The 15,824-nt window shown below is 53.7% G+C and overlaps 1 protein-coding gene across 1 annotated transcript; it reads right to left on the bottom strand.

Annotated features, from left to right (window-relative positions):
* Positions 1–1,950: 1,950 nt before the first annotated feature.
* Gabrd (gamma-aminobutyric acid type A receptor subunit delta) lies at positions 1,951–14,424 on the bottom strand. The gene is made up of 9 exons (XM_055615230.1): positions 14,273–14,424; positions 6,167–6,279; positions 5,851–5,918; positions 5,541–5,761; positions 4,847–4,929; positions 4,155–4,292; positions 3,438–3,593; positions 2,959–3,170; positions 1,951–2,655 (listed from the first exon to the last, which is right to left on the bottom strand). The coding sequence occupies exons 1-9, from the start codon at positions 14,338–14,340 to the stop codon at positions 2,365–2,367; spliced, it is 1,350 nt and encodes a 449-aa protein (XP_055471205.1). The 5' UTR covers positions 14,341–14,424; the 3' UTR covers positions 1,951–2,364.
* Positions 14,425–15,824: the final 1,400 nt, after the last annotated feature.

The following is a 15,824-nucleotide window of genomic DNA, read 5'->3' as shown; positions in this document are numbered from 1 at the left end:
CAGCTCCTGTCCTCACCCCCGGAACAGAAGCTGGTGTTTGAAAAGCATCCTTCCTCCTGCCCTGTAAACATGTGGGCAGAAATAGAAGCCTGCAGGCTGGAGGGCGTGATTGCTGGTTGCAGAATCAGGCGAAGGCTGCTGCCCGGGTGGGCCTGACTGCGTGGGAGCCCAAGGCAATCGCAAAGGCCGCTTTAAATAGCTCCCCGTGGGTACATGCAGCAGAAAGAGGGCAGACTGCAGGCGGCGAGAGGCAGGGCAGGGGTGGGTGCCGGAGCTGCCAGGTTGTGCAGTTGCAGAGGAGTTCTGCTGCTGGCCTCGGGGTCCAGGTGAACCCAGCAGCCCCTCCCCAGAGCCCAGAGAACTGCCGCTGACCCTGCCTGCCTTCCCGGGAGAGGACCTAGACTGCAGTAAGGGAGAGAAACGGCAGCAGGTAGTCTTGGACTATCCACAGTGTGTACCATCTAGCGTTTGGGTCCCCAACCCTGGGCAACTCTGAACCGGTGGAGGTGAAAACAGTAACCACGTAGGAAGCCTATAGAACAGAGGTATAGAGGTGAAGAAAGGTCCCTGCCCCTGGGCCCAAGCAGGGACATTCCTGTTCTGTGGCTGTCCTGAGATGCTTGGGTTTGTTCTGCCTCTCCTGCTAACAGGAGCTGGAGGCCCAAGTGACCCAGATCTAGCTTTGCCCCACCCCCACCCCATACTCTCTGCTGGCTCCTGGGCCCATCCTTTGTTGTAGCTCGACCAGGAGCGTAGCACCCTCCAGGGCCTGGAAATCCACAACCTCATCTTTTAGCACAAAGCAGCCAAGGCGGTGGTGGTGGGGTCTGGGGTGGGGAGCCTTAAGGTCATGGATCTTTGAGATGAGACAGAATGAGCACGGGTCCGTGGCCTAAGCGGAGGGACCAGTGCCTTCCTCTGCCCTTGGAGAACACTGGCCCTGTGAGCCTCATGAACCCTCCAATGACTGTAGGGTAGTGCCCCCTGCAGCAGTTGGGGGCTGTGGAGGGCCACTGGCCAGGCCGACTGTGGACACTCTTCCAACTCACAGTCACTTGCCATGCTTCTTGGTAAAAGTGGGGGACCACCAGGAGGGCACCACAGGACTAATGGAGCATATGGCACCACCCTGGTTAAGCAGGGTGGCGGGTCTGGCTGGCTGTCACCTCATGAGCTGCTGACTACAGCCCCGGGTGAAAAGCTGTTCTGCTAATTGTACCCTTTGTCTCTTCTGCGTTAACGACTAAGTGACTAAGTGAGTGGAAAGCTGGGCTCCTTCTTAGGAGCTGCCTGTCACAGTCACATGCTCCAGTAACTGCAGGGTCCTCAGGCTGCTGTGGGAGTAGCTAAGGGTGTGTGTAGGGCCTGAGAGGCTCTTCGAGTTCCCATTACCTCATCCAAGAAGGCACCAGAGTGGCACTTTGGGCCCCGGTCTCCACCAGGTGATCAAGGGAGTAAAGACTTCCTCAGCCAGGTTTCTGCATCTCTGCCTTTCCCGATGCTCCAGACACAGCCACACAGGTCCTCTTCTGGGAGGCAGCTCCCGAACTTCCCTGGCTGCAGGTGTGTTTCCGGTTCTGAGATTTTTAGGAAGGCATTCAAAAGCATGTGGCTTTGGAATCTGGGGTTCTCAGATCATACTCCCAGATCTGCTTCTGCCTTCATGGCAATGGCTCCACACAGCCCAGTGACAGGGAGTGGCAGATGCCAGTGCATCGTGTGGTGCCATCAAGCTGATTATTCTTATTTGCAACCCCCTTACCCGGAGTCATTCCCCGATAGTCAGCTTCCTTGCGGGGACCCTAACCCCATAGCTTTCCCTGCACATAGTACATGCTTACCCTAGACTTTGTGGGTTTTCCCAGGCTGCCCCTACCCACACCCTTCCCATGTAGTCTGTGGCAGAGAAGCAGAGGCTGAAAAGACCACAGTGCAACTGCCACATGCAACAAAGACATGACCAGCTGCCAGGCCGAGGCTTTATTTCATGCTGGGACCAAAGAGGCCTCATAATGCCCCACTCCCCAGTTCACCAGAGAATGGCCATCCACCCACGCGAGTGTTCCCTCTCATCCTGATCCCACAGAGCGAAGGCCTAGAAATCAGGGTCATCCTGAGTCTAAAAATTCACAGCTCCCAAGGGCCCAGCAGTGCTGGGCTCGGCTTCAAGGTCAGGCTGTATACGGCCCTCTAGGCAAAGCCCACCCTGCTCCATCTCCAGGAAGAGCAGGCTGGTCTTTAGGGCAAAGCTGAGGTAAAGATCAGCAAGCAGAAGCTTCCCCTCTGTCCCACGTAGAGACCCAGAGAGAGGGCTGTTTGTCCGGGAGTCTCTGGCAGCCACTGCGTGTGGCACAGGTGCTGCTGTCACATGGTGTACGCTGCCCAGTAGATGACGTTGACGGCTGCAAATGCGGCAGGGAACACAGCCCGGGCATAGATGTCAATGGTGTCTGCGTCGATGGGTCTGAGTCTGGACCGGATGCCTCCTGGGCCCCCTGGGCGGGACCCTCCCTCTCCCTTTGCCTCCACTTCCACAGACCTATAGGAACCCATGAGGTTCCCAGGGACACGGCCCTGCCGGCGGGAGATGGCCAACTCCTGGCTGACTCCAGCAGCCGAGAGGGAGAAGAGGACAATGGCGTTCCTCACGTCCATCTGCGGGAGGCGGGGGTGGGGGTGGGGGAAAGGTCAGTGCTGAGGAGCCCTGGTGGCTCCTGTGCAGTCCCCTGTTCAGGCCAATGGAAGCATTCTTTCTCTCACCAAGCAGCCCTGTGGCCCTGCGAGGACTGTGCTGAGGAGCTGGCTCCTGGGGGAGGGACTCTGGTCAGCAGCGACCTCAGAGCCCGCCAGCAGAAGAATAATACTCTTTCTGTCCTTGTGCCAGGTGGGACTCCATCCTTGCTCCCCGCCCCCCATTCTTGGCTCTGAACCCTCAGGCAAGCCTGCCCTCTGTCTCACCTCTGCCCTTGGCTTTGCAACCTTGACCTTGGCCTTCCGTTTCTTCCTGTAGTCAGCATTGAAGTGGGCAAATGCGTACTCCACCAGGGCAGCAAACACAAAAACGTAGCAGATCCAGAAATACACATCCAGAGCCTTGATAGCCGAAGCCCGTGGCAGGGAGGAGCGGGCACTAACCATGAGTGTGGTCATTGTCAGCACAGTGGTGATGCCTGGTTGGAACGGGTGACCGTTGCTGGAGCCCTGGCGTCTCCTCCCCACCCTAGCCAGCACAGCCGGGGCCCCAGGAAGAGGAGACTTTTCCAGCCCTCTGCTGCTCCCACCCTGGGCTCCTGAGACCAACCCCATTCTGGCCAGCCACGAGCAGGGCAGACAGAATGAGGTCTCAAGTCCAAGGGACTGGTTCATGGCTAGCAGGGTGGTCCAGCCCTTGGACAGTCTTTCTACCTGCCCATGGGACGGAGAGACAAGCTTCCTACCTAGAGATACTCTGGCAGGCACGGCTGCCTGGCTAATCCAGAAGGAGACCCAGGACATGGCAACCAGGAGCACAGAGGGCATGTAAGACTGGATGATGTGCACACCTCGATTCCTCCGGAGCTGAAAGTGCAAGCTGAGCCGTGGGAACTGGCCCGCTGTGGGGCCACACACCATCAGGCCAGCTTTTCCCAGCCGCCCATCTGCCCCACACGCCTCAGGAAGGGACTAGGCTGGCTGCTGCTATGAGGCTCAGCTGGAAGGCCCGAAAATACCCTCTTTCCACACCGTACCCTAGGTCTGGTCACAAGGATGGTGGGTCACCCAGATGAAGAAGAGAAGGCTTAGGTTTGCTGAATCAGTTCTGAGCAATCTGTCCAGCTAATGTCAGGTAGCTGCCCCCGCCTCCATCTCTGTGCCACACTGAAGGAATGACCAGGGGAGGGGCGTGGTACTGGGGCTCAGGGCCGGAAATACCCACCTTCAGGTTCTCTCTAAGCCTAGAGTACTGGGAAGAAATGAACCAGGAACAAGAAGGTGGGAATCCGGTTCTACGGCATTGCAGCTTGTTCCCTTTCCGTGTGAGCACAGCCAGCAACACCCAGCTAAAGCCTAACTCAGCGGTTTTCCAGCTGCACCCTCAGCCCTCAGAACTGGCTGGCAGCTCCCTTACAAAGCACAAGAGACCTGCAGGCAGCTCACAGGAATGTCCACGTTACCCGATTTGAAGTTCATCAGCTCGGTGGTGAATTGGTAACTGGTGATGGTGAACTGGGCCAGCTGCAGCCTGTCCAGCCCGTGGATCTGCTCCTGGTTTTCTGACCAGTAATAGACAATGTCTTCAGAAGAGTAGCCATCTGGAAGAGAACCTGTGGGTGGGCAACAGGGCCCCACTCTTGTCTGCCCTTGGCAGCCTCAGAGGAAATGCCATCTCTGTGTGGAGAGCCCTGGGGGGTAGGGTTGACCAGGTAACAGCAACAAAGACTCATCAGGTGTGTTCACTCAGGAGTGGGATGGTGAAGGGGTGTGTCCTCGGCTCTGGCACAACAATCTACATCTCTGACAAGGCTGACAGGGTCAGAGGTGCTGCCAAATTTGAAGTCATCATTGATGGGGGATGCCAAGACAGCTAGGTTCTCTGTGTTGGGATCCTAGTGGCCATAGCCATGCCTTTCAGGCTCTTCTCCACTTGAGCTGGCTAAAGCCCTTCAGGCCTTCCAGCTCATTTTTCTCCTACATAGGCTACTGGCCCTTAGGGAAGCCCTGTCCTGGATGCTTCTCTGTCCTCTGAGCCAGGCCACCCTCGCCCTGAGCTTCCCAGCCTTGCCACCCTGAGTGCCCTGCTCCAAGGGAGGACACAGTACAGCCCCAAATGGAAAGGAGCCTCCCCCTCCTTGGGGAGGGCACTCACAGCTCTCCAGGTCCAGCATGCATTCCTGTTCGTCCATGGGATACTTGGCAAGGTCCATGTCACAGGCCACCGTGGAGGTGATGCTGTGTAGGCAAAATGGGATAGTGAGGTCACGGTGCCCTTTGGAAGCCAGCGGGTCCCCTGCCCCAAGATAGCAGAGATGCCCCCTGCACAGAGAAGCCACCTGAGGGGCTAGAGAGATGGCTCAGTGGTTAAGAGCACTGGCTGCTCTTCTAGAGGACCCGAGTTCAATTCCCAGAACCATGTGCTCAAAACTGTCTGTAACTCCAGTTCCAGGGAAGCCGACACCCTCACACAGGCATACATGCAGGCCAATGAACATAAAATAAAAAATAGATTTGTGGGGTACAGTGTCAAATGCCTATAATCAGCACTCGGGGTGGCAGAGGCAAGCGGATGGCTGTGAGTTCGAGGCCAGCCTGGTCTACAAAGCCAGTCCAGGACAGCCAAGTCTACACAGAGAGACCCTGTCTCAAAAACCAAACAAAATAACAACAACAAAAGACAGACCATTGCAGCTCCAGCTGCCTCCTGTAACATCTGAAGATAAAGTCAACTAAGCGGCCTCTGAAAGTCAGAGGGTACAGTGGGCATCATGTTTCTCCGTGTCCGGAGGAACAGGGGAGTGTGCCTGAGCTCGTGGCCGCACTAGCAGAGGGCAGGCCCCGCTCACCGTATGCTGTATAAAATCACCCCGTCAGGCTGCAGGCGGATCAGCTTGTTCTCCACGGTCACGTCGTGGAACCAGGCCGACTTGGCATTCACGATGAAGGTGTCCGGGAGCCACAGCTTGTCCACAAAGCGGCTGTCCAGGCCCAGGGTCTCGTTGGTGTGGTTGTAGGAGAGCCTGCTGTCCCGCCAGCTCTGGTGCAGAAACACCGTCATGGTGTATTCCTGCAGAGAAGGAGGGCAGCTTTGGCACCACTGGCTTGCCGTCTTCCTGATGGCACACAGCCCAGGGTGCTGTGCTGAGTGGCACCTACCATGTTTGCCTCCGAGATGTGGTCAATGCTGGCCACCTCCAGGGCAAGCGCCACATTCACGGGGGGGCCTGTAGGAATGAAGAGCTGCTCAAGCTGCTGTAGTAGGAACCCCCACGCGGGACGGATGGGACAGAGGAAGAATCTGTCCCACATTTGCCAGGGAGATTCCTCTTCCCTCTGGGATGCCTGGGGCTTGAAATCCAATGAACCCCTGGAGTTGCCAAAGCAGAGCCCAGCATAATCCATATCCACAGCAAACCCAGGGTTGGAGCTGTTTCTGCCTTCCCATGCTCCAGCCCACATCAGCTGCCTGTACCTCCAATGCCTGGCCGGAAGTTTCGGGCATAGCCTTCCATCAGGCCATCCAGGTTGGGGAGCCAGGATATCTCCAGGTTGGAGCCCACGTAGTCCCCAATGTCATTCATGGCTCTGGAACACAGGACCAACTGGTCATAGCAGGCGGCAGAGCACCTGAGCAGGCAGGGCACCTCAGCCAAAGAGGAGCAGGTGTCAGCCCCTCTGGGCCCTTCAGAAAACAGTCCTCCGTGCCTCTGCTGCCATCCCCCCCAGCGGTACACCTTCCTGTGTAGCCTTGAGGGATGGTGCCTGTGCTCACTTCAGGATGTTGGCCCTGCTCCAGGCTTTCTTGGGGTCTCCCTAGCCTACTTCTTCCACATGTCTATGGAGGAAAGTCAAAGACTTGGCAAAAACAGCCCCAACCCCTAGGGCTCTTCTCTAAAGCAGAGAACCCTAACAAGAACACATAGCTTTCCTGTCAGCAAAGATTCCCTGGATATGGCTGAAGAGAAAGAGGATTGAGAAATGCCCAGAAACTTCAGCACTTTCTTCTCAGGAAGACCCACCTGCCTCCCCTAACCCCACCAAGCAGCTATAGGAATCTGGGGACAGGTGAATACCACAGAAGCCTGTGCTGGCCTTCCTATTCCCAGCAGGGTTGCCGGGTAGGACAGAAAAACAGAGAAATCTTGGGGATGAGAAGGGAGAGGAGCTCACTTGGGAATCCGGTTGAAGCTTCTCGCCAGCCCAGAATCAACAGCTTGCTTAAGCCCTTTAGTTCTACCCAGCTGTAAGTCTGCAGCTTTTTAGAGCAGGTCCTAAGCCCCTCAGAGTGTTGAGGCTCTCCCATGAGAAGCCTGTGTGTTTTACTTTCCCTGCTTGCTTTTGGGAAGTATGCACACACTAGTTATGGCCTTCTTTCTGACTGATTTGTCTTCTTTAATCCTCATGCTTAAACCTATTTTAAAATATCATTAATAAAGTCTGGCCCTGTAATCCAACACTCGGGAGACAGGCAGGCAGAAAGAGGCCTATGAGTTCAGTTTATAGTGTGAGTTACAAGCCAGTCAAAGCTATATAACGAGATGCTGTCTATAAACAACAAACAAATAAAAAAACATAAATATCTCCATCTCTACTTAATATACTGGGTAGTCCTAAAATTTTTTCTGTACTGAAGCCACAAAACCCAGTTTAACCTGAGTTGAGAGTTTGGGGGAAATCCCAGGCTGCTGAGGGTAGCAGTAAAGACATCCCTTCCAAATGAATCAAACACTACACACGAGGCAGACATCGGGAGCACCCCAGACCTGCCCTCGGCAGGCGCCCTCCTCATCCCCTCCGTACTTCCCTCTGCTTGCTGAGACGGAGTCCCACACCCTTCCTCACTCTCCCAGCCTTCATTCCTACTGGAGCCTCAGTGCGGGACCTTATCTGAGAATAGGTCTCTGTTCGTGCCATGCAGGAAAGGCCGCATTGCAGAAGGGCAACAGGTGGCAGAGATGGGGAAGCAGATGATGACAGGAGGGCTGGGCACCTCTGCAAGATGAAGGTGCTGAGGACTGCCGGCACCACTAGAAGCAGGGGTGAAAGCCCAGGCAACTGTCCCCACAGACGGTCCAGAGGCCCGGGGTTTCGCCTTTAGAAGCACAAAAGATCTCTGTTGTTTGAAGCCACCCAGTTTGTGTAATGTGTTGTGGCAGCCTAACACGCTAATGCACACTGCGCCCCTGCCCACGGGGCGATGATCCTAAAACAGAGTGGGAATGACACGGGCAGGCAAGGAGCTAGACGTGATGGACCTGAGGAAAATGCAGCTGCCTCATGGCAACTGTGTCTGCTATTGGACAGAATGTCCCTTTGTGGTCCAACATCCTTGAGGCTTCAATGAGGTTGTTCCTTCTACATCGGAAACAAGAACACAGGGTACTCTCCCACACTAACATGCACTAACAAAGGGTCTGCAGCCTTGAGAGACTTTATGTTATTACAACATCTCCTGTGTTATGATGTTGACCCATAACTTTTTGTGCAAGTCATGAGGAGAAACATCCCAAAGAAAGGTCCTATCTGCCATAATTTGGGAGGGAAAAGTGCTATTTTACCCCATAAATAAACCACCCACTTTATAAATATTCATTAAAATGTCTTTAAAATCCACAATCCAGAACCACTGAGCTGCCTTGGTACAGCCCACTCCAATCTCTTTTTGAGTACTTGCTTTGCTAAATAAACTTCTACTTAAATTGTCTAAGTCTCTTGACAATTCCTTTCTTCAAGATGACAAGAACCAACGGATCTCCTCATCAGGGATAGAGGCCGGTCACTTGGTGACCCTCTTGATACTCTCACCATCACTGTACCTGTCTCACCAGGGACAGAAGAGTCTCTTTGGATGTGGGACTACCAAGAATGAGGGTCTTGCTGGGTCACCTTGTCAGGCCTCTGCAATGCCCCTGAGCTTGGCTTGCCTCTGTGCATTGCTTGTTTCTCTATATGTTTTTGTTTTTATTTTATTTTTTCTTTTTTGAGACTGGATCTCAAAAAACAAACAAACTCTGTAAATCAGGCTGGTCTTCAACCACAGAGCTCCATCTGCTTCTGCCTCCTGAGTGCTGGTATTAATGGTGTGTGCCACAAAGCCTGGCTGCCTGTTTCACCCTGAGTGCAGGGTCACTCAGTCAGGCTCATCTTCAGTCTCCTGTTTCCTCAGAGGAGGCACCACCCTCACCCCACCCCCACCCTGTGTGAGGACCACCACCATGCCCTGCAATGCCACGATGGCCAATGGCAGACTAGCTTTTCCCTTCATCTCACACCCCTGTGTCCCACTGCTTTACTGAAGACAATGTTCTGCTCTGTCCATCCGTATTTCTTCCCTGCCCCTTCTCTGGACTCTTCGGCTCTCCCTGGGCCTGCTGTGCTTGGTTGCCCATTCTCTTTATCTCCAGCTTCTCCTACCTAGCTTCCCAACTCTTCCAGGCCATTTAGCCTCTCTCCTCCCCCAAGTGCCAATACCTTATTCTCTATCCCTCCTCAGGAATTATTCCTAACTCTCCTCCCCTCCACTCCCAATATCATTGAGTGACTCCTTGTATAGGTGTGGGTATGTGTGCATGCATGGTCATGCATGTGTGTGTGCATATGTGTTTAAATGCGTGTGGAAGCCTTGGGTGTCATTTCTCGGGTGCTGTCCACCTTGTTCTTTGAGAGCGGACCTCTCAGCAGTTTGGTGCACTGGTGTGGGGTTTAAACAGGAATGGCCTCCATAGACGCACGTGTTTGAATTCTTGGCCGTAGGGAGGGGTACTAGTAGGTGCAGCCTTGTTGAAGGAAGTGTGTCATTTGGGGGTGGGCTTTGAGGTTTCCTATGTTTCCTATGTTCAAGCTGGGCCTAGTGTGGCACACAGTCTCCTTCTGTTGTCTGTGGATCAAGATGTGGAACCTCAGCTCCTTCTCCAGAACCATGTCTGCCTGCACGCTGCCATGTTTCCTGCCATGGCAATGATGGACTAACCCTCTTATAAAGGAAAACATTTAATTGGGGATGGCTTTGAGTTTCAAAGAGCTGTTGTGGTCATGGTGTCACTTCACAGCAATAAAACCCTAACTAAAACAACCTTAGGGTCTGGCTGCCCCAGAGCTCCTGCTTGGACCTTCATGTTGCTGGCATAAACTACCATCCCCCAGCATTTTTACCCGTCAAGGCTCAGACTCATGACCTATGCTCATGTGGCAAGCACTTGACCAGCTGAGCCATCTCTCCAGACCATCAAGCAACTCCTCTGTAAGGCTGTGAAGTGGACAAATAGTCACAGCCCAGGTAAGGTAGAGATCTGGTACTATGACAAAAGTCAATACAAGTGGTATTAAGAGCAATGCACTCAGGCTGGAGAGATGGCTCAGCTGTCAAGAGTCCTGACTGCTCTTTCAAAGGTCCTGTGTTAACTCCCAGCACCCACGTGGTGGCTCGCAGCCATCTGTACTGGGATCTGATGCCCTCTTTTGGTGTGCAGGTGTACATGCAGATAGAGCACTCATAGACATAAAATAAACAAACAAATCTTTAAAAATTATTTCTAAAAAAGAGCAATGCATCCCAGAGGTGGGGTTTCAGGATCTCTTCTGCCTAGGCTGGAGGCTATACAGAGGGACAGAGAGAGTTCTGTGATGTGCACAAGTCATGGTCAGCGGCCATGGCAAACAGGAAGTAGACATGAAGGGCTCTAAAGATGGGAAAAACCTCAGTCTGGAGTCAGGGCAGGAATTCTGAACAGCAGGTCTCATAGTTACAGTCACATTTTAAAAAAGGATTTATTTATTATTTATTCAGTGTTCTGCCTGGTTGTGTGTCTGCAGCAAGAAGAGGGCACCAGATCTCACAATAGATGGTTGTGAGCCAAGGACTTCTGGAAGAACAGCCAGTGCTCTGAACTCTGAGCATCTCTCCAGTCCTAGTTAAGTTCACATTTTAAATACACAGGTGTGGTAGCACATGGTGGTAATCTCTGAAGTAGGGTCAGAAGGATCCTGACCTCAGATGTACAGTGAGTTCAAAGCTAGACTGGGCTACATGAGATTTTGTTTCAAAGAAACAAAATGGGGGGTGGGACAAACAAAACTAAAGTGTCCTGGGGATCCAGACACAGCCCTGCCTTTCTCTGCCCTTGGCATAGGTGTGATCCTATGACTTTATTTACTATTAGGTATATCTTAGGGGCATAACTCTTTCATCCGATTCATACACTGAACCTTGAAGAGCCAGCTTTCTATCAAGATTTCCTTAGCTAACAAAATTGTCCAGACCTCTGGCCTACCAAGTACTGCTGCTTTAGCCCACCACAACGGGCAAGACAAGGTGTTTGGGTATATTGTCTATTCCAATCAGAGAGCTATTGCTCCTCAGAACTCCCCTAGAGTGAGAGACAGAGCTGGGCATGAGACAATGTGGTTACAAGGTATGAAAGAGTTAAATTAAGTCCTGGTCTCTCACAAAGTGCAAACAAGAATGCAAATGAAAGTCATCCTGAAGGCCAGATGTGAAGGGACTTGAAATGGGCTTTATTTTTGGACTACCCAGCTGTCATCAAGCCAGCTCAAAATGAGGCCATGAGGAGACACTGTCCTTCCTGGCCCTGTCTCAGGCAGTGGCACATGTGTGCACACTTCTCTGTCCTCATACTCTGTCTGCTTAGCACATGGAAGTAAGCCTTCAGGAAGATCACCTTGAATCGGCAAAGCCAAAGCACTTGCTATGTTCTAGGAGAAAGGAGACTGTCCTCGCTCCGGTCTCTCCTCTGCTGGAAGAGTGACTGCCAATTTTTCAGCTGTGAATGTGTACAGAGGACTGGAGTGTGAGAAAGACTCAGCTACATGCTGGAGTCTGGAATCTGAAGCCCACAGTTTCTCATCTTCCCGGTGAGACCACCTTATTCACTCTGCCCTTAGTGACAGGCTCACAGCAGGTTTTGCAGAATGGCTGTGCTAACGGGTTCACAAGCTCTGCGCTCAGGAAACACAGCATAGGGTGGACAGGTCTCTAACTTCATGAGTAACGAACAGTGATCTTGGCAGAGGCCTGCTGCTTCTCCAGCTCCCTTGGAGACTACTGATAGCCTGAGGTTGGGACATTTTTTGGATAGATGGATGGAGAGCCTCAATCATGTCAGGCTTTGGTTTAGGGATTCAAAGTCCTGGAGCAGAGCAGATGCAGAGAAAACACATTAGCTAAGCCTCTTGAACTACTTAGAGTGTATTATGGGAGCGTCTTCCTTCCTCCCCCACTGAGAAATGAACCCGCCTGTACACCTCTGGAGACAGAAAGGGGGGTGCATCGAGCCAGGCAACGGACGCTCCTCACTGCAGCCCCCACCGTGCACACACAAGCCCACGGTTCCCACAGCTCTACTTTTAGAGCAGCATGCTCCTTCCTAGCATCCCAGTTACCAAGGCAAAGAGGAGCACCGCGACCATCACACTGACTGTGAGTGCCAGGGAGATGGAGATGCCAGCAGCCTGGGAGGGACACCCACATGGGCATGCAGTTGACAAGCCCAGTGCCTGCTCTGTATGCAGGCCTTCCTACTCTGTGCCCAGCCCACAATGTGACATATACACTTGTTTTCTACCACATGGTCTTTCCTACAAGGGACCACTGAGGTCAAGACTGAGGAGGATCTGGAGACTAAGAGAAGAGGGCACTGTCTAAAGTAGAGGGGCCAGCAAAGGTGAGTGGGAGAGCCTGCACGGACAGCACCAGGCCAAATCTGAAGGTCAGCACAAGGGCTGAGCTGGCAGCTGTCTTCAGCTCTGTCCTTCTCTGGAGAGACCCTTTAGCCCTGTCACCCTGCTCCACACTGTGTCATTATCAGGCCGGCCCAAGAGAAGGAGGTCTGGACAGAGCCATCTAAGGAGAGACTTTTAAGAAATGACAAGACAGTAACTGTTCTCACTTAGAGGATGAGATGGAAGCTCAGCAGAGCAGTGGCGCCCTCCACTCTGTGTGTGCTGTCCCACGTAACATTAGGAAAATGACAAGTCTTGGCCCCTCAGCTCTTCTGCCCAAAAGAACAGATCCACAGTCCCTTCCCCAACGCCTCAGAAGCGCCACACAAGCCAGGATTTAGAATTTCTCTTTTTACTTGGGGAAGGGGATAGGCCACATGTGCAGATTTGAGGGAGGGGTCTGGAGAATTTCCCAGCCAGCAACCTATAAATAGCCCTGTAAATAGAATAAACAGACAGAAAATGAGCTTCGTGTCATCACGGGACAGGATTTGCCACCAACTGAGTTTTGGTATCATGCTCAGACTAAAATGTTGGGGTGTCAGGGCCTCTCAAGTTTCAAATTCCTGGCTATGTGGCCATGGACAAGGCCAAGATCTGACCTCAGAGCATCAAACATGACAGCTGCAGCTGTGTTACTAGGCTTCACACTTCTGGAAGAAAGAGAAAAGGAAGCAAAGTCCACAGGGACTCAAGAAGGAACAAAGCCTTTCCTGGGCATTGGCTGATCAGAGGCTCACGGTCAGTGCCCATTACTCTGGTCTCCAGCCTCGCTGTAACATTTGTAGCCAGACCCAGACCTTCTGGACTTGTTGCCCACCTGCCAGCAGCTCAGACACCTGCATGACCTGCTTCCTGGGTCTCTACAGCCAAAATACAGTGGCAGGCAGCCATGTCTCTCTCCTAACCCTCTCCTGTGCCCATGTCAGCTGGCCCTCAAATCCAGAGAGCCATTTGGACTGCTTGACTGCTGCCTCTTCATCCAAATGATTTTCAGAAAGGCCCTTCCGTTGCCTGTCATGACTCTCACGACAGGTGGCTCGGCCCCAGGTGACCAAGGTGACCCAGGTTGGATTTTAGGTCCCAGCGAGCAGAGAAAGAAGTTAGGGACTGTGATGTTGGGGGCTACTGAGAGGAAGCCCCTAACGCCTCTCTTCTTAGACCCTCCAGCTCAGGACTGTTTAGTCCTCCTTCTTCCAAAGAATAGAGCCCCTTCCATGGTGGGTATGTGACAGGACTACGTGGCTGCTATTCGCCTGCAATCAGGATTCAGTCCGTAAACTCTGAAGCAACTCCTGAGAGAAGGCCCACAGTTGCCTTCCCTTCCTGAAAGGGTTGGGACAAACCTTCCCGAGCATCCATCCCGGCCAGAAGCAATGGATGGCCATTCTTCCAGACTCTCTGAAGGGCAGACCCTCTCCCCACCGCCCCAGTTCTCAAGGCTTTCCCTCTCCCTGCCCTCAGCTCATCCTGCCGAGTTTCTGGAAGGGCACCAACGGGGCAGGAACCAGCTCAGTGAGAGGCGGCCAGGGACTAGGGTGAAGAGAGCTGCCCACAGGAACCTGGCCTGGCGGCTACAATCCCACCCCTCGGCTCAGCGTTCAGCACCGAGGACGACGGACAGCACCCGGGCGGCGGGGAAAGAGGTCGGCCGGGTCCTCTGAACTGGAAGAGCAGCACGCGCAAAGCAGACCCGGGTGGACCTGGGGCAAAGCAGACCCGGGTGGACCTGGGGCGAAGACTCGGTATCCTGACAACTCAGAACTCTGCCCCACCGAGGGCGCCCGCCAGAGGACGAGTGCCTCCCGCCCGCGTCGTCTCCGGCCCGGGAGCTGCTCACCTGGCGCCATGGTGCGGCTGCGCGCACAGCAGCAGGAGCGGAGGCAGCAGCCAGCCCAGAACGTCCATGGCCTTGAGGGCTCTGCGCGGGACGGGTCCGGCTAGCCTCGGCGCCGGCAAAGTTGCTTTGCCTGCGGCCGCGCGGCGGCACCACAAGGGCGGGAGCGCGAAGGAGAGCGCGCGGGCACGAGGGGAGGACGGAGCGCCGAGCCCGCCCCGCCCCGCCCCGCGTTCCAGTCCCACCCCCGCTCGCCAGCGCGCCCGGCTGCACCGGGAGGTTCCAGCGCGCCCCACAGCTCCCGGGCGTCTCCACTGCGCTCCCCGAGCCCGGCACATCGCGCCCTCTCCACGGCCCGCCAGGAGTCGGGTGCCCCAGACCCTCCAACTGTTGCCCTTGCTCTCTGGAAACAGGTTCCTCCACGTGCCTGCCCGGAGCGCAGCGACCAGGGCGCAAGACCTGTGCGGACTTTTGTTGGACCTATCCCTGAAGCGATGCTTTTTTGCGCGGCTTGTGAGGGGTCTCAGGCCTGGGTTGCCTAGGCAGGGGCCGTCTGTCCCTGAAGCCATTATCCTCTCTGTCAGGGAAAAGACAACTCCAACCCTCACCCCTGTTCCCTGGACACTCTCCACTTGGATGTCCACCAGCATGGCAGAGAAAAGTGGTAGGTAGCATTGGCTGCCTCTCTGGCCGGCGCTGAAGCGCCTACTGGACAAGAGAGGGTGCCGACAGCTGAGTTGGGATGGTCAGGCGTCATCTCAGCAGTGCGGTCCACACCAACTAGAGCAGCGCTACGGACAACGCCGACATAGACCCTCCCTAGGCAAGCAGAAGGCTCACACATCTTTTAGCTTCTTAAAATTGTCTTGAATATTTGAAATTACAGTCTAATTCAATCATTTCTCCCTTTCCTTTCCTCCCCCAACCTCTCCCGAATACTACTCTCTTTTCTCTTTCAAATTCATGGTCTTTCTCTCTCTCTTTTTACCTGTTGTTACCTGCACGGGTGTATACACATACATCCCTAACCATTACCCGCCCAGCTGTATAATTTGTTTCGTTTTTTTTTTTTTTTTTCTCAGAGCTGACCATTTGGTACTGGATAACCAATTGTTGTGCTCTTCCCTGGACTCGTCTATTATTTTATTCTTTCGACTACGAAGTTATGGAGGACTCCCTTTAAAATCTAATCACAAGCTTTAGCCACTGTTGAGCCTCCTTCACTGGCCTTCCTGGATGCCTAGGGTCTCAGAAAACACTTTGAAATAGGCAGATTCCACCGAAGAGTGCTGCACACCTGGACCTCCAGCTACTTGGGAGTCCCAAGCAGAAGACCGGGAGTCTAGACCCTGATCAACCGAGCAAGAATGTCTTACACTCAGGTCACCCATCCCCTGGTGATGGCCAGAGCTGTCCAGGCAAGAGTGTATAGAAAGAGAGGAATTATAGGGCTTCTAGCACAAGAGGCTCCTTAGGTATTTTCTATTGTTCTGTTTTCACCTTTGAGACAGGGTCTGACGTGGTCCAGGTTGGCTTTGAACTTGCTATATAGCCG

The sequence above is a fragment of the Psammomys obesus genome, unplaced genomic scaffold, assembly GCF_907164565.1.
Source record: "Psammomys obesus unplaced genomic scaffold, mPsaObe1.curated_primary_1811, whole genome shotgun sequence".
Classification (NCBI taxonomy): Eukaryota; Metazoa; Chordata; class Mammalia; order Rodentia; family Muridae; genus Psammomys; species Psammomys obesus.
Note: the sequence above shows the minus strand (reverse complement) of the source record. Positions and strands in the feature narration are given on the sequence as shown.

What these genes read in the sequence shown, in the direction of transcription:
- Gabrd (XM_055615230.1), bottom strand. Translation starts at nt 14,340, where the DNA reads ATGGACGTTCTGGGCTGGCTGCTGCCTCCGCTCCTGCTGCTGTGCGCG. An exon ending in CATGCTGGACCTGGAGAGCT is followed by an intron (nt 4,293 to 4,846) that starts GTGAGTGCCCTC and finishes GTTCTCTTCCAG; the next exon opens with ATGGCTACTCTTCTGAAGAC. An exon ending in TTGCAAAGCCAAGGGCAGAG is followed by an intron (nt 2,656 to 2,958) that starts GTGAGACAGAGG and finishes CGCCTCCCGCAG; the next exon opens with ATGGACGTGAGGAACGCCAT.